Below are 22,431 nucleotides of genomic sequence, written 5' to 3' on the forward strand. Positions count from 1 at the left end.
GACGTGATCTCTGCAGGTAATGCCTTGCTACCTGCCACATCCCTGGCAGACTTGTATTCATCCTTAAGTATGATTTAAGTCACCACCCTCTATCACCTCCCCAACACATCTCCCCTTGTTAAGTCTCACAGCACTTTGTATGTCTCCATCACAGCATTTATCCCTGTATTTAAACTAGTACTTGTTTCAATTTTATTCTTCCATCTGTCTCTCACAGCTGCGATCTTGGTGTCTAAGATTTGAGTGCCTACTACATGCCAGGCTTTGCCTCTACTGTTAATTCAATTCTCCCAACCTTTCTATAAGTAGATGTCATTAAAAAAAAAAAAAAGAGGTAGATACTATTATTACCCCACTTTTCAGACGTGGAAGCTGAGGCCTTCTGTCTTGCCTAATGTCGGAAACAGCTGAGAGGGAAGATCGAGATGGTCTGGATCCAGGGTCTGCACTCTTAACAACTACACTACGCTGCCTCAACTGGTTTCAGAAAGAATAAAAGAAGGAAAGAATACATGAATGAACCAAGTGACAACAAAAATCGCCCTCTCCACTAACTTGACCCAAAGGAGCAGGAAGGAAAGGCATCAAGCACAAGCAATGCCCACATCCCCATCAGGGCTCCTCCCTCACCATCAGCGGACTCGGGCGCCAATCACAGTGTCCTGGGGTCGTCTAAGGCTGGGGCAGCCCACACACAGGGAGATGTGGACCTGGACCGAGGCAAGGAGGCTCCACTATGGACTGCCACTTCGCAGGCACTGAACTGGGCGGCTGATGGGCTCCGAGAGGCCTGAGATAAGGGTCCTATCAGGTCCGGAAGGCTGGTGTGTTGACCAGTGGTTCAAGGCTGCCGGAAGCGCGTCTTCTCAATCAGGCTCCGCTGCAGGAAGTCATTACGACTCGGTTGCAACCTCTAAAGATGTCCCCATTCTGACAGTACCCCGACCGCCTTTTTCTTGTTTTCCTCTTACTACAACTTCCAGGGATAACTCGCTTCTTCACAAAGCTCTGGGTCGTAAAGGATCAACTCCACTATCGCTGCTAGAGAAGCGTCTGGAGGCTGGAGAGAGGGAGACGTGGAGAGGAATGTAGAGACCCGAGGAGGGTGAGGTTTCCCAGGGACAGATTTTGAGGCTGCTCCTGATTGAGGATGGCTGATAGTCCCTCTCAGTCCGAGCCGCTGGCTTCGCCGGAACTCGATGACGACTTCAAGAAGCCAGCCCTGCCGATGTCCCCGGCGGCGCGGAGTAAGGCCCCGGCCAACAATCCTCCAAACCCGGAGGAGGTGAAGGAAAGGCCCACGGCGCTGCCGGACTCTGATTCCGGGGAGCCGGATGTCCCGCCGGCCCTGCCAGACAGCAGGGAGACTAGGGGTCCAGCGGAGGAGCAGCCGCGGCCCCACACGGCGGCTCCTTCCCCTGGCGGCCCGTCCCGGGCTCCCCCTTACCGAGAGCCGCCGTGGGGCGGCCCCACCACGGCCCCCTACAGCCTCGAGACACTAAAAGGCGGCACCATCCTGGGCACCCGCAACTTGAAAGGACTGAGTTGCTGCCTTTTCGGGAGGCTCCCTAGCTGCGACGTGTGCCTGGAGCATCCTTCGGTGTCTCGCTACCATGCCGTGCTGCAGCACAGGGTGTCCGGCCTCGATGCAGAAGGTGACGGCCACGGGCCTGGCTTCTATCTCTACGATTTGGGAAGCACCCACGGCACTTTTCTCAACAAAACCCGTATCCCACCCCGCACCTATTGTCGGGTCCACGTCGGACATGTTCTTCGCTTTGGAGGCAGCACCCGGCTCTTTCTTCTTCAGGTAAGTAGAAAACCTTAGAATTGAAATCTCTGGAGCCCAGTCGGGTGCGTTCCTGAGCTCCTTAAGTTTTCCCTGATAAAGGAGATTGTCCTTTATGAAAGTGCGGGAATCTGGCTCCTCATCTCCAGACGTCTTTACGCCTTCTGAAAGTGACTTCAGCCATCCTGAACTCTAAAAGAATTCTTTCGCTTGATTCATCAGGGACCAGAGGAGGATCGAGAGGCAGAATCCGAGTTGACAGTAACGCAACTGAAGGAACTGCGCAAGCAGCAACAAATGATGTTGGAAAAGAAGATGCTGGGAGAAGACTCAGATGAAGAAGAAATGGATACCGCTGAAAGAAAGGGAAATACTAGTAGTCAGGACGATGAAATGGGCTGCACCTGGGGAATGGGTAAGGCATTAAAACTGCTGCCAGAGGTTAATAAATCCGTTTCTACTGGCATAGTTAATTTTTAAAAATCATACAGCTTTCATGACTCTTTGAGAAAGATGAGGCAAATACAGTTTGCACATAGGTTACCAAAACTTAGATTTATTAATTTTTCTGATGCCAAAAAACTGAATTATGGGCCTAATTGATTTCTTTTCATGTGTTTTACAATGCACTCCCTTGTTCAAAACTCTTAGCGTATAGTTTAACAATTAAAGTTTATTTCATTAATTAAGTACTGATTATCGCTAGAGGGAGTAAAACTACATTCAATCAAATAAAACGGGATATTATCTAATACAGGAGTTCTGTCGAATTTTTTGTACTTTGTGTAAACACCCTGAAATGTGAAATATCTAATCAGAGGCATAAATTGAATTTTCCATAACACCAGACATTTTGGCGGATAGGTATTTGGGAGTGGAGTCTGAAAAGCTGGATGACCTTAACTGTGTTGTGGGGAAGACAGATAAGTCTTATGAAATTACTTGTGGTAAGTGCCAAACAAAAGCTGGAAACCACTAGTATGCCGGACTAAGGGTTCAGAGAAGGGAGCAGCCCCTGAGTACCTAGACCTGCACCATCCAGTATGGTCATCATCAGCCACACTGGGCACTTACGGGGTGGCTAGTCCAAACTCACATGTGCCGTAAAGGTAAAATACACACTGGGTTTCAAAGGCTTAGTGTGAAAAACGAATGTAAAATATCTCATTCATAATACTTTTCTTTTGATTACATGATAATTTCACCTGTTTCTCATGTTTTTAATGCGGCTACTGGAAAATGTAAGATTGCATATATGGTTTTCGTTATAATGCCTGTTGGGCAGCACTGACAGAACTTTGGGACAGTGCATAAGTTTATAAACAGAAGGGTTTTAAGCTGGGAATTGAAGGAAAGGAAAAGAAGCCCTTAGGAAACTGAGCATTGGGACAATGTCCAGGGCAGGGATTGATGATTTTTAAGGAAGTTCCGAGTAGATCAGTCTGTTGGTGGATATGATAAGTACTGGGAAATTATATTGAAGACAATGTATAAGACCAGGCTGTGAGAGAATGAGAATGAGGGACTGAGGAGTTTAGATTTTTCTTTTTTTGCATAGAGAATGTGGTAGGCAGTCTTGCTTTTAAAATACATATAGTGATGGAGAACAAAAGTAAGTTGCCATGAAAACAGGTTTTAACTTGTCACACAATGTAGAAAACCGAAGATGTTCAGAATGATGTTTTTGTGCTTGTTCTTCCCCACCCCCACCTTTCTTTTCATCACTGGGAACTTATCTTTGTGCGGCCTAAAAGGATAGTGACTGCCAGTCAGATAGTCTCTTATGTCTGATTGTCTTTGCTTTCTTGTATCCTGCAGGAGAAGATGCTGTAGAGGATGAGGCTGAAGAGAACCCCATTGTCTTAGAGTTTCAACAGGAAAGGGAGGCTTTTTATATAAAGGATCCAAAAAAGGCTCTCCAAGGTTTTTTTGACCGAGAAGGTATGTATACAGATTTTGACCCTGCTGGTAAAAATGTATCCACAAGAGGGTGCTTTTCTAGATCTTCAAGTACTTAGAAATGCTGTATTTTATCTATCGTCGTCCTTGTTCAGTTCTTGCCTGTGTGGTCAGTTGCTTCAGGTTTATTTTGGAAATTGTAAAAATTCTGTTAGTCTTTTTTCACATCTTGGAAAAAGGAAGTACTTTTTTCCAACTCATCTCATCCTTCTCAGAAGACAGGACAGGAGTGGTTGGAAGACCGACCCAGTTTGTTACAATTTCTTTGTTTCTAATTCCCCTGATCTTTTCTCATTCTTAGCATGGATTTCCACTTTATGTGATTTAAAGATTATTTCCATTAAAAAAAACAGTTAAAACTGGAATAAAGGCTTTGAGATAATAATTAAAAAAAGAACATTTCTGCAGAGAATTGTTTCAGTAGATAAGCTTTTAGAGAACATTTATATATATGTGTGTGTATGAGTATAAATATATACATATGAACTGTTTGCATTCTTCACTCAATGGTTATTACACTTCCAAAAACTAAGCAACTGTGACAAGTTAACATTAAGTCTACAACTTACAAGTGTGAAAGCTTCTATTTAGTGGACAAACCCGTGTGTGGAGACTCGATTATTTTGAGTTTGCAGTTCTCTGTCTCAAGCTCATCCTAATTTTATTATCAGACAATAATTCCTAGGAATAGAAAGTGAAATGCTTTGAAATGTAGTGTTCAGTGTGGTTTGAGACCTTTGTATTCTTATTCAACCTCTGCTCTCTTTTCCCTTTGTATCAACTGGTAATTTTCAGATGCTATTTAAATTGTTTTGTCTGTCTTCCTCCCACAGGAGAAGAATTAGAATATGAATTTGATGAACAGGGTCATAGCACTTGGCTCTGCAGGGTGAGGTATGTTCTTTTCTCAGTAACATCGATTTCTGGAAACTGGCTAATTTCAAGTTTAATTTATGGTTACAGACAACAACCCAAAGGGCAATTTTAGTCTTTTTGAGACTATTCATGAATTTGGGGATTGGTAGTTTAGTAACACATTGGGGTTATTGAGGGATGGGTAAAAGGTATAAGGAAAAGAATTGAAATTCAGCTTTGGCAAGATAGAACAAAATGAACTGAGTGATTAAAAAGCTATCTCAAAAACATGACTGTTATCATAAAGTATTAATGTTTTTCATGAGACTTGGAGTTTAGTTCTGTGCTTAAGTCCCTCCCATACCAATGCAGATTACCTGTGGATGATTCAACTGGAAAACAGCTAGTGGCAGAGGCCATTCACTCAGGAAAGAAAAAAGAAGCAATGATTCAGTGCTCACTGGAAGCTTGTCGAATCCTCGATACTTTGGGATTACTACGGCAGGAGGCTGGTGAGTATGTGGGGACTCTCCCTTTTTAAAGAAAAGATGGATAGAAGGAAGGAAGATTGAACACAGAAAGTAATAAAACCTCTTTTTAGGGGAAAAATGTAAATTGTACAGAATTCTACGAAATGAGAAGAAAAACATTCTCTATCTCTTTAACCAAAGTTAACCTTTGTTTATTTATATTCTCCCAGACATTATCTATAGACATGTGTTCAGAACTAGAACCTTTAACAAAATACAAACACTCATAGCAAATGCATTTATATTTATACTCTTTTGTGACTTTAAAAAAATTTTATTTATTTTTGGCTGCAGTGGGCCTTTGTTGCTATGTACAGGCTTTCTCTAGTTGCAGAGAGTAGGGGCTACTCTCTAGTTACAGTGTGTGGGTCTCTCATTGCGGTGGCTTCTTTTTTTTGTGGAGCACCGGCTGTAGACTGCTGGCTCAGCAGCTGTGGTACACGGGCTTAGTTGCTCCATGGCATGTGGGATCTTCCAGGACCAGGGATCAAACTGGTGTCCACTCTATTGCAAGGCGGATTCTTAACCACTGGAGCACCAGGGAAGCCCTTTTTGTGACTTTTTAGCATAGAATGTATCATGGATAGTTTTTATATTGTTGCATTAAATTTACCTTATTTTGGTAATTTTTATATCATTGCATTAAAGTTGCCTTATTTTTTTAAAAATTGGGCATGTAATTATTTTTTTTTTTATTTTGAAGTTACTCTTTATTATGGCAAAGTAAATTACATATACTTTAAAACTACCAAAGTCTTAGAATATACCTGTTCTTGTCCTGCCCCTCTCCAGTCTTTGACTCTAGAAGGCCTTTAACTCTTTCAATTATTTCTTCTGGCATTTAAATATATCCATATGTCTAATCCAATATCTTGTAGTAACCTGTAAGGGAATATTACCTGCAAAACAAAAATGAATTACTATGCTGTATACCTAAAACTAATTGTGTTATAAGCCAGCTATACTTCAATAAAAAAAGTTTAAAATTTTTCATATTTCTAAAAAACATGTGCATGCTATTTTTAGTCATGTAAACATTGACTGTAACAAGTATTTAATGTTTACAAGGTTATGTTTCTGCAAATATTAATTACAATTGAACAGTTTTTTTTTTCCTACAGTTAATAATTGTGTTTGTGTGTCATGTGTTTGATTTTTTTGGTACCTCTCTCTCATTCTTCCCACACATTTCAATAACCTTCTAGTGTGTTTTTCCATATGGTCAATTATGTTAAGTAATTTGTCAGTTCTGATTTATTGGGAGACATTTCTCCTGAAGAGCACTCTTCTTTTAAGGATGCCTGCTGCAGAACAGTAATCTAGGCCTTCATTTGCTATATTCCTTGAGATTTCCTTTCTTGTTATTTAGGGTTGGATTTTCCGTTTCATGATTCTCATTTTTCGGTTTATTCGTTTGTTTCAGTGGGACACATCTTTCTGTAGTTTTGGCAGGTTAGGAAGCTGGTACCAACGATAAGGGCATGGATGGTAATAATCTTCAGTGCAGTTCACATCTTTCATTTTTCTTGCTCTACTGTTGTTTTGGTGGACATCCTCTAGTAGATTCCTAAGAAAGGATAGAAAGCAAGTCAACTTTATTAAACTCTCCACTCTGTAAAATTATTCTGGCTTTACTTTTGGTTAATAGTTTGGCTGGGAATAGAACTCTAAATTGGAAGTAATCTTCCTTCACAACTTTGAGGGCATTGCTCTTATATGACATCCAGAACTGCTATTGAAGTCCTAAACTATTCAGGTTACTGATCTATCATATGTTATCTTTTTTCCCCCTCCTCTCACTAGAAGTTTGTAAGAGTTTCCCTTTGTTCTTAAAGTTCTGAAACTTAACTATGATGTACCTTTCTATGGGTTTATTTTTATCCATTTCCCTGGGTACTTGTTGGATCTGTTTGATCTGGAAATCTGGACAGTTCAGGAACATTTTGGGAATTGTGCCATTCCCTCATTTTATCTTTCTGTTCTCCAGCATTTTGTTTGTTAGATATTGAACCTCTTGGCCTGGTTGTCTATGTTTCTTTTTTCCCTTCTCTGTCCTGTTTCTGTGTCTCTTGTTCTTTCTGGGATATTTCTACAACTTTCTTTCTGTATTTTGCTATCAAGATTTCAATTTCCAAAGCTCATTTTGTTCTTTGGATATTCGTTTTTAAAACATAATATGCCATTGTTGTTCATGGATTATTAACATCTCATCTCTCTGCTAATCTCTTTTCTCCAGGTTGTTTTTTTCTGTTTATTTGATGTCTATCCTGTATGGTAGAGGTCTTTCTCAGGTATCATGTAGTTCTTAGTTGTAAAAACTACTTAGGGACAAAAAAGGTGATGAGCAGCTTGGAATATATAGGTGGGGCTATTTAAGTTAGAGGAACACTATAGAAGGATGTGGGTGGGCATTTTGCAGGGGGACTCCTGATCTAAGTATCTTTAGATTTTCCTTTTTCTGCTGGCAAGATTCCCCAAAGAGTACTCCTCAGTCTCCTGCATGAAGGGAGAGGACTGGCTGCCAGCATTCCTGGACCTATGTGGTAGAGATAGCTGAGCATGTTCTCAACATTTAGCCATTTTCAGGACAGTGCTAGCTTTTGAACATAGTACCCATGCCCTCAACTATACTAGTCAATCCATAGTTCAAAGACTTTCTATCTTAAACTCTGGGTTTTTCCTGGGGGTGGGAAGGAGGTGAGTAGGTGGGGTAGATGATCTGTTTCTCCGTCAGCTTTTACTCAGGCCTCTTTATTTTGTCACTGCTATCCAGCCCCAGTTCTAGATCCTTTTGAGGATTCTGTAGTATGATCAGATTGGTTCTTTTTTCCCCTCTGTTGGGTTAGGATTCATTTTTTTTTTTTTTTTTTAGTTTTGCTAAGTTAGTTTCCACTCATCTGTCTGCTTTCTAATTTCCAAAAATGTGGTGGTGTTGCTGTCCCCATTCCTATTCTTCCTGTCTTTGTAGATTAGTGCCTTTTAAAAAAGATCTCTTTGCTGCAGTCTTAGTGGGGTATGGGGAGAGAATGAAATTAGATATGTGTGTCCAGTATACCATCTCAACTTGGAAATTACCAGGTTTATTATTAATAAGGACTTTTGTTTGCAAATAATAGAAACCTAATGAAAACTTATATGGGGAAAATATTATTGGCTATGAAAGCTGGAAAGAGTAACTCACAGGACTGAAGAAAGAACTGCATGAACCAGGGCTGCAAGTTCTGGAAGCAAAACTTAGTGCTGTGAAACCAGAACTCGGTATCCGGAGGACACATGCAACCTGTATATGTGTATCTGTATGTCTGTCTCATGAGTGCATGGTTTTATTTTGCAGAGAGATTCTAACCCTACGCGGAAAAGCTGGATGCTTACAGCCCTGGATTTGTATCTTCTGTCTGTAATAACCTCATTGGAAAGAGAGCCTCTTTTTCTCCTATATCTAAATATAACTCTGGGGGAAAGATTCTCATGAATCTGGCTGTGGTCACATGACTATACCTAATCTAGATAGAATGGGAGAAGAATTTTCTAGAGAAAGAGGGCACTTTTACCACACCCCAGGGAGTAAGATGACAGTAGGGTAGGTAGAAACTTAATGGCTGCCGTAGTCCTGTGCTGATGGACTTCCTAGATTTTCACTGTTACAATGTTGCATTGGTAAATATGGTATAAATTCCTTATAAGTAGGATTGCTGGATTAATTGCATCTTTAATGTTGATGGATGTTGTAAGATTGACCATCAAAAACATTGCGTCAGTGTGCATTCCCACCAACTGTTTGAGAGTCTGTTTCCCCATATCCTTACCAAGTGAAAGTGAAAGTGTTAATCGCTCAGTTCACTTGTGTTTGACTATTTGTGACCCCATGGACTGTAGCCCACAGGCTCCTCTGTCCATGGTATTCTCCAGGCAGGAATACTGGAGCGAGTTGCCATTTCCTTAGACATTATTAATCTTTTTATGTTCTTTCTAGTCTAATATATGCTTCCCTTGTGGCTCAGCTGGTAAAGAACCTGCCTGCAGTGCCGGAGATCTGGGTTCACTCCCTGGGTTGAGGAAGATCCCCTGGAGAAGCGAAAGGCTACCCACTCCAGTGTTGTGGCCTGGAGAATTCCATGGACTGTATAGTTCATGGGGTCGTGAAGAGTTGGACACGACTGAGTGACTTTCACTTTGAGTCTAATATGTATGAAATGGCATCTCATTATTTTAGTTGGTGTTTTATAATTGTTAAGAAAAATGTTTGACATCTTTTTAAATGTTTGTTGGCCATTTGTATTTCTTTTCTGTGAACTACTTTGATTATTTTTAAGATTTTCTTTTGGATTATTGGCCCTTTCCTCATTTATTTTTTTCCTTTTTCACTAGTTGATTTTTGAGAGCTTTTGCTCATTAAATAAATTAGTCCTTCCTTTGTTTGTTTTAACTTTTTTATTGTGGTAAAACATACATATCATAAAATTTACCTTTGTAAGCATTTTTATGAATACAGTTCAGTGGCATTAAATGCATTCATGTTGTATAACCATCACTACTATCCATCACAGAACTTTTTCTTCATCTCATACTGAAACCTTGTACCCATTAAATAGTAACTTCCTATTCTTCCTCCCTCCAGCACCTGGTAACCAGTGTTGCACTTTGTCTCTATGAGTTTGACTAGTTTAGGTACCTCTTGTAAGTGGAATCAGGCAATATGTGCCCTTTTGTGTCTGGTTCATTTCACTTTTAATAATGTCTCCAAGGTTTTCTCATTTAGTCGCTAAGTCGTGTTGGATTTTTTGAGACCCCCTCCATGGACTGTAGCCCTCTAGGCTTCTCTGTCCATGGGATTTTCTGAGCATGAATACTGTCCTTTGTTTTTATATGTATTTTGGCAGCTTGTTGAGTCTTCTCTTTTAATAATCGGTGGTGGTATTTTAAGCTGCTTGCCTACTTGCCTTCTTTCTTTTTATTTTATTTATTTAATTTTATCATTTATTTTATCTACCTCTAGTGTCTCGGAAAAGGAAAGCCAAGAACTGGGAAGATGAAGACTTTTATGACAGTGATGATGACACATTTCTTGATCGGACCGGCCTGGTTGAAAAGAAGCGTCTGAATCGAATGAAGAAGGCTGGGAAGGTTGACGAGAAGCCAGAGACCTTCGAATCACTGGCAAGTTTTAGTTATAGAAGGAGCTGTGGTAGTATTATAAATAATGTATTATTTATGTTTTTTTAATTTTTAGAGCAGTAGCATTGAAATCTGGTAGTGAAGTATATTTTTGTGATGTGTAAGTTTGATGGTAATAAACAACCATTTAGTCTTATCCAAGTCGGAAAAAAGTTTGGCTTGTTGCTAGAAACTGTGTCTACCTCTAGGTGGGTAGTGATCCATTAATGAGCATTCTTTGGATATGATCTTACCATATCTTTGGATATGATCTTCGGAAAAAGAAAAGGAAAAAGTTCCAAATTGTGACATTCTGAGGTACAATTGATCTTGGCTTTTGGTAGTCAAGAATTGTGAAAGGAATTTTTGGGGAGTATAGTTCTGGTAATATAGGCACACCTCAAAGACATTGTGGGTTCAATTCCAGACCATTGCAATAAAGTGAATATTGTAATAATGTGAGTCACATGAATTTTTTTGTTTCCTGGTACATATAAAAGGTATATTCACACTATACTGTAGTCTCTTAATTGTGTCTCTAAAAAAATAGTATATATTTTAAAAATACTTTACTGCTAAAAAATGTTAACCATCATTCTATCAATGCAGAGTTGTGACAAATCTCTAATTTACAATATCTGCAAGTTGCAAGTAAAGTGAAGCTGCATAAAATGAGCTGTGCTTATAGTCTTAAACAGTGTGTCCTTCATGAAATTATCATAAAGTGGCCTGCATTTTCACTATATTAATTAGCATTCAGAGTTTAAAACATTACTCAATGTCTAGCTTTTTGATTCATCAATGTAAACAAATGCTTTGGGTTCTTTTGAGTAAAATAAAGTCTGTGTTTTGTACATTCCTTCTATTTAATTCTTGGTTCTTTAATTCAGAAATCAATTCAATTAGAATTAAATAAATGAAAAATGTTAACTCCATGAGGAGCAGATTTAAATGCACTTCTGAATTAATCCTCTTAAAACTTGTCACAATAATGAAAATAAGAGGAAGAAGTAAAGGAAAGCTACCATATTTTGAAAGATATAAAACGTATGCTAACCCTGTTAATTTGGTGTTATAGGTTGCGAAGTTAAATGATGCTGAAAAGGAACTCTCTGAAATTTCTGAGAGACTGAAAGCCTCCAGCAAAGGTAAGGGAGTGACTCATTTATTGAGAGCAACACAAACATTTATTGAGTGTCTACTTTAGTGCGCTTTGCTAGGTACTAAGGCTGTATTGGTTAGTAAGATATAACAGATATGGAGCCTTTCTAAGGAGCAACATAGAATTTTAGAACTACAAAGAACATTATAAATTATTTGTTTCAACCTTTTTATTTAATAGATGAGGAGAATGAAGCCCACTGAGGCAAAGTGACATTCTAAGATCTGGTACAACCAGTTTCCTTATTCCTAATATCAGTATCATCCTCTGTCCAGCTTCAAGTTAGTGACCTTTCTATGGAAACTTGGGCCGAATTTTAAAATATTTTCAGCCGTCTTTCTGAACACGTATTATCCCTTTCTTGGACAGCTCTGTCAGAGTCACCGTCTCAGGACTCTTTAGATGCGTTCATGTCAGAAATGAAGTCAGGGAGTGCATTAGATGGTGTGTCCCGGAAGAAACTTCATCTGAGAACTTTTGAACTGAGAAAAGAACAGCAGAGACTTAAAGGGTTGATAAAGATTGTAAAGCCAGCAGAGATTCCAGAACTAAAAAAGTAAGTAAGTCTTAGTTATACTTGAAATTTTAAGTAAGCATGTTTACATAGATACCATTCTGAATTATATCTTTGTTTCTTAGCTAATCACTTTGGACTAGAAATAGAATATAAGAAACTCTTTAAAGCACAAAAGGCAGTGATTTTGAAATGGGTAAAAATACATTTTATTTGTGAAATATAAACTGCTGCAAGATTTTTAAAGAAAACTGTATTAATTCCAGTTTCATTGGAGGGCTCTAAATTTTTACTTAATCTTGTAGTGCAGAGTAAACTTCTTTAAAAAGCAGAGACATTACTTTGCCAACAAAGGTCTGTCTAGTCAAGGTGATGGTTTTTCCAGTAGTCATGTATGGATGTGAGAGTTGGACTATAAAGAAAGCTGAGCACCGAATAATTGATTCTTTTGAACTGTGGTATTGGAGAAGACTCTTGAGAGTCCCTTGGACTGCAAGGAGATCCAACCAGTCCATCCTAAAGGAGATCAGTCGTGGGTGTTCATTGGAAGGACTGATGTTGAAGCTGAAACTCCAGTACTTTGGCCACCTGATGCGAAGAGCTGACTCATTTGAAAAGACCCTGATGCTGGGAAAGATTGAGGGCAGGAGGAGAAGGGGACAACAGAGGATGAGATGATTGGATGGCATCACCGACTCAATGGACATGGGTTTGGGTAGACTCCAGCAGTTGGTGATGGACAGGGAGGTCTGGCGTGCTTCAGTTCAGGGGGTCGCCAAGAGTTGGACACAACTGAGTGACTGAACTGAAATGAAACTTCTTTAAAAAACAACATGCGCAAAAGGCTAATTTCCCTAATATATAAGGACCTATCCACCAAAGAGACAAATGGGCAAAAGATATCAACTGAAAGTCCATTGAAAAAGAGATACAAATAACTCTTAACTATATAAAAAGAGAAATACAATTACTATACTTATAAATGAGAAATACAAACACTACAATGTATTACCATTCTTATCTATGATTTTTAAACCACAGATGAAAAGATGTGAGTACAGATTGTCATTTTAATGCCTGTATCTGTCATTCTCAAGAACAAATTGATAACTCTTTAGTGTATTTAAATACTTTTTAAAGGTGGAATCTGTTCCTTTAAAGGGGGGATAAAGCACAATCAGAAGTTGATTTTATCGTTACCTTTGGTTTCAGGGGAATTACTGGACACAAATGATATTTGAATTATGTTATTGATAGGTGGTAGATTAGCACTAGAGTTCGACTTCCTAGGTTTCATTCTCAACTTTGTCAATTTTGGGGAATTTTATATATATATATATATATATATATATATAAAGCATCATTTTGTTTATAAAGTAGATTTGGAGTCTATCAGTAGTTTAGCTTGACAGTTGGTCATAAATTGTACATAAATGTTCTTTTTTTAAAATTCATTTTTATTTGGAGGATATTGCTTTGCAATATACTTTCTGGGAATTTTAAGGCAAGTTATATAACTTCTTTGATCTTTACTTTCCTCTTCTGTAAATTAGAAGAAATGAGGTTGCAAAGATTAACTGAAAAGCACTTAACAATGTGCTGGCATATATGTATTGTCATCTTGTCATAATTTTTACTGTCACTGATATACTTAGCAACTATTTGTGGAATTGGTTTTGTGGAGCAAAGGTAAAAACTCAGGAACTATAGTCCAGAGTAAACAAATTAACAATGAGTTTCAATTCCAATTCTGTAATCCTTTAATCTGCTAAGTCAGCTCTGCGAAGTAGTCCAAGCTAGAAGACGAACATCAGCTTCTTCCAGAACCTCCCCTCCTACTGTCTCTGTGTCTTCAGTTTCTCCTCCCTTAGTAAGAAAGAACTGCTTTAGAAAGCATCTGGCCTTCAGATGCTGTGTATCTTCTCCCTCATCTTCTCACTTGAGGGTTGAACTTCTAAACTTCCTACCTAATTCCATTTCTCCTACATCCACAAGGAACTCTTGATTGTGATTCCATCTTCTACTTTTTCATCTCCTTTGGGAGTCTATGTGTGTCCTCCATGCCAGCCAGGCTATTTAATGGAGCTGAGAAATATCTGTGTTGCTCTTGCCTTTGCTTTCCTGTGCTTCCTGACGCTTGTGGGGAGGGGATATGAGGGATGTTTGACAAAGCATCTTTAAGGGCAGGCAGGCAGGATTTCCTCCAGTGGCCTTATTAAGGCAGTGGGTCTGTCTCAGTAGAGAAAGAGGGAGAGCACCTGGGAGCGGGGAAGACTAGGTAAAAGAAGGCAGGATTGGAACTGGGGCTTCAGTTGAGCAGAGTAATCCGTTTCTTGTATGGGTCCCTGTGAATCAAGAGTGCCAGTGCTGTCCTTGTGTTTCAGAATGCAGGGTTGTCCTCTTGTCATGCAAAGAAGGCACAGGGCCTTCTTCCCTCTGTCTCCTCATGCTGTCTTGTCCCTGTCACTTTTGCCTACTCTCGGAGTGTCTTGTCAACTCAACTGCTGTCCTTTTTGTTTTGCTTTGTTCTTTTTTTCCTTGCATCTTTTCTAATTTTTACAATCTCTTCTTTTTGCTCTTCCTTAACTTTACCCTCAGGTACTTAGCTTTTAAAACTATATTCAGCCAGTGAGAACATTGACAGCTCACCAGCTGTGGGGTCTTTCATTAAGTCTTTGTCAGGATATCCTCCCTCCCACCCCTTACACACATACTTTTTTTTTTTTTTTAAACTTCTGTGCTCAGAGCTGTTGTGTGTGGTTATGATAAGTGTGGCCTCCAGGTAAGTAAGGTATTGAGTCCTTTTCAGAGGTTGTTGGAAAATAGAGCTTTACACCATGGATCCGTCTCCTGCCACTTAGTGGGAATGGGTCATGTCTATGTGTACTGGCATGTTATGAATAAGTAACATACAGGTAATACCCAGGTCAGTGTCCTTTGCCACTGACCTGTGTACTGTATGTATCATTTTATGAATGTGAAGTCAGATAGCATGTTGTAAATTAAGCACCTTGTAAATTACTAGACTGCAGTAGCAGCTTTATCTGACCCTTAATAGCTCTGTGTCTGTGGTGTCCATTCAAACTCTGCTGGCCTGAATCCCTCTTCATTGGTGTATGAGTAAGTGTTTACTTTATGGAAAGTTTTGTTTTGCCAAAAGTTTCTTTCTCATGGTATTTTTAGATAAAACCTTGGCCTCACTGGGATATATATATATATATGTAAATATATATATATATATAAATTATTCTTTCTTTCTAGAATTGAAAGTCAGGCTACAGATGGAGAAAACAAAGCTAAAAAGCTCACATTGCCTCTCTTTGGTGCCATGAAAGGAGGAAGCAAATTCAAATTAAAAACGGGAACAGTAGGGGTAAGTTGTAGGTCAAGGTCTTAAACTTTTAGCTCTTGAGTTATCCTGAGCGAATTTTTCTCTTTTCTTTTCAAAATTCAATGACTCATCGCACAGTAATGTGAAAAGAGGCTGTGGACTTGGTACGATCATGTCTTTTCCAGGATGTGGTTCTTGGATTTTTCTCTTCGGCCTAGGGTTATCAAGAATTGATGAATCGGGACTTCCTGGTGGTCCAGTGGTTAAGACTCTGTGCTTCCAATGCAGGGGGTGTGGGTTCGATCCCCGGTTGGGATCTAATATCCTATGTGCTGCCCAGCTGAACAGAAAAAAGAATTGATGAATTGATTCATGTGTTTGCATGTAACTGATTTGTGAATTAGAATACCAGTTTATTAATTTGTGATCAATGTTGCATTTAAGAAAGAGTCTCCTGTGGTTTTTTGGGTTTTATTTTCCTGGTGGGTAGATGTTATAATATTCAGACTCAGCTAACACTTGTTAGTAACATAATCTATACACCTAGTTCTGTCATATGGTTTTTCTTCCTTCATTTAATCCTTCCATTACTTTATGAGACCTTCCCTGGTGGCTCAGATGGTAGAGGATCCCCTGCTAATGTGGGAGACCTGAGTTCGATCCTGGTCATACTGTAAAGCTGCTTGTTCATGGATTTTTTTTTCCCCTCATAGAAGTTACCCCCCAAGCGTCCAGAACTCCCTCCAACTCTAATGAGAATGAAGGATGAGCCTGAAGTAGAGGAGGAGGAAGAAGAGGAGGAAGAGGAAGAGGAGAAAGAAAAGGAGGAGCGTGAAAAGAAGAAAACGGAGGCTGGAAGCAGTAGTCTGCAGCAGGAGACAGAGCCGGAAGAAGCAGCACAGGAGACGAGTCCTCCCACAGACTTCACATGTTCTAAAGAAACAAACCATGGTAATGTCTTCTCTCTCCTTCCTGTGCTGTGCAGGGGGCATCTGCATTCATCATGCATAGGTTTGAAAAAGCAAAGCTAGTCCTTGCTTATGCATTTTGACTTTGTGACACTTTGTGATAATGTGATACAGCTGACTGTAACATACCTTCCTGGTCTTTCTTTGATTGCCAATTCTTATTTATTCTCACTGCAAAATATGGGCAAGTATTTCCAGAGTGTTCCAGAATTACTGAAAGTTGAAAGCTATGGAATCTGAAACCTCAACGGCTGTGGAGCAGTCCTGAGCTGCTGCCACTCTGTGACTGGAGGCTGGTGGAACAGGGTGGATGACAGGGCCTGACCAGGTGGTCTCAGGAAAAGCCTTCCCTTAGTTATTTTTCCCCTATAGAGGCTACACATAATTGTTTCTGCAGCTTGTACTTCTCAGGAAACATCATACCTCATTCATCGTTTGCCACAGTACCTGGCCGAGAGCCTGACATGTAGTTTTCACCTACATCAGCAAAGGGCTAATGAAAAATGTAAAAGAGGAAATTGATTGGTTTTTAAATATTAAGTATAATTTCTTCTGCTTATAAAAGGCATATATGTTCATTTTAGAAACTTTGGATCATACGTAAAAGTCCAAAGAAGAAAAGAGGAATCTGCCACCCCTAGATATTATTGATTATCTTTTTAGTAGCCCCTTAACCCTTGTCATCTGCAGGGGTTGTTTTCCTGCAGGTTTGTTGAACTGCTTTGCAAGATTAAGACTGCGGAGAAAAAAGGGAACATTAGGAAAAACAAAAAACATTGGCAGTAAGCATGTGGAAATGTGTACATACGGACTTCCAAAACCAGGCATGTCCATGTGAAAACACCAGGCCTACCTGGTATTTTTAAGTTACTTTCAGCTGTTTTAGGCGCAGAAAAGTTACTGTTTCCTCATCTATGAGAAGTAAATCTTTTGTTTTTGCATTTTCCTTTGTTATTGGCACTGTGCTTGGCCTTTTCAAAAAAGGCAGTTTTATATACTTTTTTTAGCATCTAGTCTTTGATTCATTCATTATAAGGATGATACATAAGCAGCATAATAGGGGAGCAGTAAGTATTGTATTTTTTGTTTGTTTGTTTGTTTAAGGGCCCAAAGCAAATGTGTGTCTAAAAATAGCCGATTAAAAATTTTGGTTTATAAGATACATTAATTAGTAAATGAAGCTGATTAGGGGTTACTCCAGGCATTCATTTATTTATTAATTTACTTATTTATAAAGCAACATTAGGGTCATATTGTACATGATATTTTATAATCTATTTTTTTCTATGTCTTAAAAAAATATTCTTTTAAGTGTGGTTTTTAATAAGGGGCAAAGTGGTCCATCACATGAATGTGCCATAATTCATGTAATCAACTCTATATTATTATGGATGTATATTTTTATTAATTTTTGCTATTATAAACATGCTTGTATATAATAAATCTTGGTGCTCATCTTTATTTTCTTTGACTTTATTCCTTGAAGTAGAATTTTTGGTTAAGAAATATGACCTTTTTTCAGGCTTTCAGTAGGTATTGCTAAAAAGTTTTGCCTCAGAGATGCCCAGTTTTTGAAGTAGAAAATTGGTGGTTCTCTGTTAGACATCTGGAGGCACGCTTATTGAAAACCTAATTAAGCTTATTGAAGCTAATGATAGTAAAACTGGATGATTATGTATGTACTTAGCTTTTCTTGCTTTTGCTTTCTTGGGTCCCCACCACAAATTAAGTTAATACAGTATGCTTTGGTTCTGCATTTTATAGAAAACATGTCTCAACTCAGCCAAGTGGAACAGAATAAAGATTGCCAAGAGATCAGTGAAGCAGCTGCTTCGTGTGAGGAGCCCTCAGGCAAGTGGAACAGTGACTCTTCTGTTGCTCCTCACACGGGCAGCCAACTGGTGTCAGAGATGGGGTGGGAGCTGAACTGCGGGCGCAGACCTGGGGTCGATGCTGCTGCCAGGGCCATGAACAGAGTCGGAATATATGAGAGGTGTCTATTTGGTGCCATCTCATTTGTCTTTCTTTTCCTCCTCTGCCTCCTGGGGTTCCCCCCCCAACCTACAAAGCACCCTAATACCTTCATTTTCCTCTGGCTCTGCAAAGCCCTCTACAATTTTACCTCTCCCAGAGTTGAGTATGTGCCTATCATGAGGATAATTCCAACATTCTTAAATTGGTTGAAAGATTGGCTTATTAAAAGGACTGTTTTTTTTCCCTGTTTTTTTTTTTCTGCTTTTAACTATAAAGATTAAACTGTAAAATAGTAAAGTCACTCCATTTTCCTTTACCTTTTCAAAAGGTGTGATTAAATTCAAGCTTAGGATTTGAAAACTAAGGTTATTAATGAAGGGACAGTTCTCTCTTTATATAGTCTTTACAATAGTTAGAGTTTTTAAGAATCAGATTATGATGCTTTCTTCAATAATTATACTGTTTAAGGAGGAATTTTTCTTTTTTATTTTTCTGAACTAGCCATCGCCTCTTTTTTTTTTCTTTTTCATAAATTAGCATCAAAGAATGAGAATGAGAAAAGCAGAGATGAATTCAAGAAAAAGAAAGCTCCTGGTCCAGGCAAAGTAAGTATTTTAGTCATAATCTTCACTTTTGAAGGTAAAAATGAATCCCTTTGTCATGAACCATATCCAGAAGAGTGAATCCAGGGGCTGTCTTAGCAGAATTCCCAGATGTCTACTACTCTTTCTTCTAGAAATCTGGGCTTTTTTTTTTGAATTTTTATTTTTTTAACCTGTGGTGGAAATCTTTGTATTAATATATCAGTGCAGTGAGAGCTTCCTACTGTGTGAAGTGAAGTGAAATAAAAGTTGCTCAGTCATGTCCAACTCTTCGCGACCCCATGGACTGTCCATGGAATTCTACAGGCCAGAATACTGGAGTGGAAAGCATTTCCCTTCTCCAAGGGATCTTCCCAACCCAGGGATCAAACCCAGATCTCCCCCATTGCAGGTGGTTTCTTTACCAGCTGAGCCACAAGGGAAGTCCGAGAACACTGGAGTGGGTAACCTATCCCTTCTCCAGGGGATCTTCCCGACCCAGGAGTTGAACCAGGGTCTCCCGCATTGGGGATGGATTCTTTACCAACTGAGCTATCAGGGAAAAGCCCTCCTACTGTGTGGGTGTACTCAGTTGAACCAGTTCCCTACCAACGGACACTTGGGTTCTTTCTAGTCTTTTATTGTAACAGTGCTATAGTGAATAATCTTAATGTATATATAATTGGGTTAGGATAATGTAAGTGCCCAGAAGTGGAATTGCTAGGTTGTGTCAGGAGGTCCACCCTCAGGCTGGGTAGTTTCACAAGAGGCCTCATAGGACCCAGTATGTGATGGAACTTTCAACTGTGGTGTATTACATCATTCATATGAATACTGAGCACAACCAGCAAAGGAAAAAGGCACGTGGAGTGAAGTCTGGGAACCAGGTACAGACTTCTAAGGGTCCTTTGCCAGCAGCCGCATAGGCTGTGCTTAGTTTCCTTCACAGCAAGTGACAACTTGTGGAAACGGAGAAGCTCATTAGAGACTCAGTCCCCAGGACTGGTACTGGGGACTGATCACATAGTAATCCTGCCTGGCATCTACCCAAATTCCATTGTCCTAAAAGGAAAGCAGGTGTTCAGCATAAACCACATTGTTTTTATAGTTTTGGCTCAGTGGGCCACTCTTGTCGGGTAGGGTAGTGGGAACCCTCCTGAAATCCAAGTTCCCAGATGCCAGCCAACAAGTCTTTCACACAGGCCCTTCAAAGGGTAACAGTTAGGCTGCTTTGTTAACTTTTTTGCACCTGGATCAAAAGGCAGATGTCAAAATTTCCTTTCTGGGGTTAGAACTCTCACCTGCATTGACTGCCTCTTGTAGAAAAAAATGCCACTCTCACTGGCTGAAAATAAGCTTGTTAAAGCTTTATGGAAAAAAAAAAATCAAGATTCAGAGAGAGTGACCCCCCATTTTTGGTTACTTATGTCAAGATCATTAGTGGAAACTGTTCTCTCAATTTTTGTTTGCTAACAAAGATAGGGACAATAGTTCTTAGAGTTAAAATTCTTTTGAATAAAATAACATCTTTTCTTTGCAGGTTCCACTGATACTTTCCTCCAAATATCCAGAAGATGACCCAGATTACTGTGTGTGGGTCCCACCTGAAGGTAGATGGTTTTTACTTTTCTTTTACTCTAAGATTTATTTATTTAGGTTTCAGAATAGGTAATATGTACTCAAGTAAGAGTATATAGTAGAAAAGTCTCCCTTCTGGAGGAATAGGTAGATATTTGATGAGACTAGGAAATTACTGTTAATTTTTTTAAAAGTATGAGTGATATTGAGTAATTTTTTTTTAGAGAAAGTCCTTATCTTCCAGGAATATTGTACTGTATAGAAGTGTTTGCAGATGAAATGATAGCTGGGACTTGCTTAAAATAATCCTGTGGTGGAGGATGAGGAGAGATGGAGGAGGGGCAATAGATAAAGCAGGATTTGCCACATACTGATAATTGTTGAAGCTGAGTTTTGAGTACATGGAAATTCATTATATTTTTCTCTTTACTTTTATGTATGTTTTAAATTTTCTATAAAGTGGCAAAAAAAAAAAAGTATTCTAGCTGTGCTTTAGCTACTCAGTTTTTTTCCTTTAAAGACAATCAAATATCAGTTTCGTATCACTTCTTATATACATTATATAAAATGCCTTTGAAAGCAATAAAATTTCATCACTTTTTTTTTTTTAACATAATTGGAAGCATATCCTATACCGTACTGTTTTGCACTTAATAGTATATGGAAATCCTTCCATAGCTGCTTACAGATTTCTTTTCTTTTTTTTATGGTAACATAGTTCTTTCTTCATGGTATGGATATATCGTTAACGTATTTAACCAGTTCTCTCAATGTATATTTGCTGTCTTTCCAGTCTTGTGCCATTAAAAATAAGTCTACAATAAGTAACTTCTAATAAGTATAATTTTGCAAGTGTAGGCGTGCACTTGTAGAAAATAAACTCATAAAAGTCAACACATTGGAGCAGAGGCTATGAACATTTTTAAGATAGTATAAATTGCATTCTATAGGGATTGTACTAGTTTATGTTCATACATACACTCTTAAGGCAATATAGGGCTTCCCTGATAGCTCAGTTGGTAAAGAATCCTGCAATAAAGGAGACCACGATTCCTGGGTTGGGAAGATCTTCTGGAGAAGGGATGGGCTACCCACTCCAGTATTCTTGGGCTTCCCTTGTGGCTCAGCTGGTAAAGAATCCACCTGCAATGTGGGAGACCTGGATTCGATCCCTGGGTTGGAAAGATCCCTTGGAAAAGGGAAAGGCTACCCATTCCAGTATTCTGGCCTGGAGAATTCCATGGGGTCCCAAAGAGTTGGAACGACTCAGTGACTTTCACTTAAGGCAGTGTATGAGATACTTGTTTCCCCATGTACTTACCACAAGTTGCTTTTTCTATGGGTTGGGTTTCTAATATGCTAGCAATTAATAGAAATGTAGGTACTAAAATGCTTGCTTTTTATTTGCTGGTAAATGTTAGAGTAGTGGTGAAAAGACTGTAGTTTGAAATTATATACAAAAGGTCATATTTCTGTTTGTTTTACATTTTGGCCCACTGATGACTGGATATTTTTCCCTCCTGACTTGGAAATGTGAATATCTATTTTTCTTTATTTCTTTTTATGCTGATATAGGCCAAAGTGGAGATGGCAGGACCCATCTTAATGACAAGTATGGGTATTGATTGCTTCTGAATCTTAAAGGAAGACCTTGTGGACCATGTGACATGGGATATTTAGGATAATATATCAAGTTGGATGTCCGGAGAAGGAATTCAGATGCTCATTTGTAAAATCTGGTGACTGGCATTTTCTTCTGTACTCCTAGCTTCCTAAATTTACCTACCTATCTGATTCTCTTGAATTTGATATTTATGTTTAAAAGTGTTTGTGTATGTATGTAGAAAGGAACCATATATTTTGAGAATGAGTAAAGTGAGAGACATGAGTCTATTAAAGTAAGAAGTACTTTAAAAGAAGTACTATTAAAGTAAATGTCTCATGTTTATTTAAGGCCACAATGTCTTTCTTAAGCTTTAGGGACTATGCTTTTACTGAACAATAGGGTTCTTTCGTCAGATGGGCTCTAGGATTCA

General features: G+C 39.0%; 2 protein-coding genes across 4 annotated transcripts in view; one reads left to right on the top strand and one right to left on the bottom strand.

Annotated features, from left to right (window-relative positions):
- Positions 1–1,630, bottom strand: part of SUPT7L (SPT7 like, STAGA complex subunit gamma) — a 14,192-nt gene extending 12,562 nt beyond the window's left edge. Inside the window, exons 1-2 of one of the 3 annotated variants that reach the window (XM_069582869.1) lie at positions 631–892; positions 352–477 (exon numbers count right to left, since the gene is read on the bottom strand). The gene's annotated coding sequence lies outside the window, so the exon portion shown is untranslated. Of the gene's footprint in view, positions 1–351; positions 478–630 lie in introns of all 3 variants that reach the window. The other 2 variants (XM_069582868.1, XM_069582870.1) reach the window with 2 other exon arrangements.
- SLC4A1AP (solute carrier family 4 member 1 adaptor protein) lies at positions 660–22,343 on the top strand. Its single transcript, XM_069582865.1, has 14 exons — positions 660–1,810; positions 2,012–2,204; positions 3,608–3,730; positions 4,582–4,642; positions 4,976–5,115; positions 10,130–10,290; positions 11,366–11,435; positions 11,819–12,005; positions 15,225–15,336; positions 16,008–16,245; positions 18,027–18,113; positions 18,774–18,841; positions 20,358–20,427; positions 21,971–22,343. The coding sequence occupies exons 1-14, from the start codon at positions 1,151–1,153 to the stop codon at positions 22,018–22,020; spliced, it is 2,220 nt and encodes a 739-aa protein (XP_069438966.1). The 5' UTR covers positions 660–1,150; the 3' UTR covers positions 22,021–22,343.
- Positions 22,344–22,431: the final 88 nt, after the last annotated feature.

This window comes from Ovis canadensis, chromosome 3 (genome assembly GCF_042477335.2).
Source record: "Ovis canadensis isolate MfBH-ARS-UI-01 breed Bighorn chromosome 3, ARS-UI_OviCan_v2, whole genome shotgun sequence".
In the NCBI taxonomy this organism is placed as follows: Eukaryota; Metazoa; Chordata; class Mammalia; order Artiodactyla; family Bovidae; genus Ovis; species Ovis canadensis.

What these genes read in the sequence shown, in the direction of transcription:
- SLC4A1AP (XM_069582865.1), top strand. Translation starts at nt 1,151, where the DNA reads ATGGCTGATAGTCCCTCTCAGTCCGAGCCGCTGGCTTCGCCGGAACTC. An exon ending in ACTTGGCTCTGCAGGGTGAG is followed by an intron (nt 4,643 to 4,975) that starts GTATGTTCTTTT and finishes ATACCAATGCAG; the next exon opens with ATTACCTGTGGATGATTCAA. An exon ending in ATTACTACGGCAGGAGGCTG is followed by an intron (nt 5,116 to 10,129) that starts GTGAGTATGTGG and finishes ATCTACCTCTAG; the next exon opens with TGTCTCGGAAAAGGAAAGCC.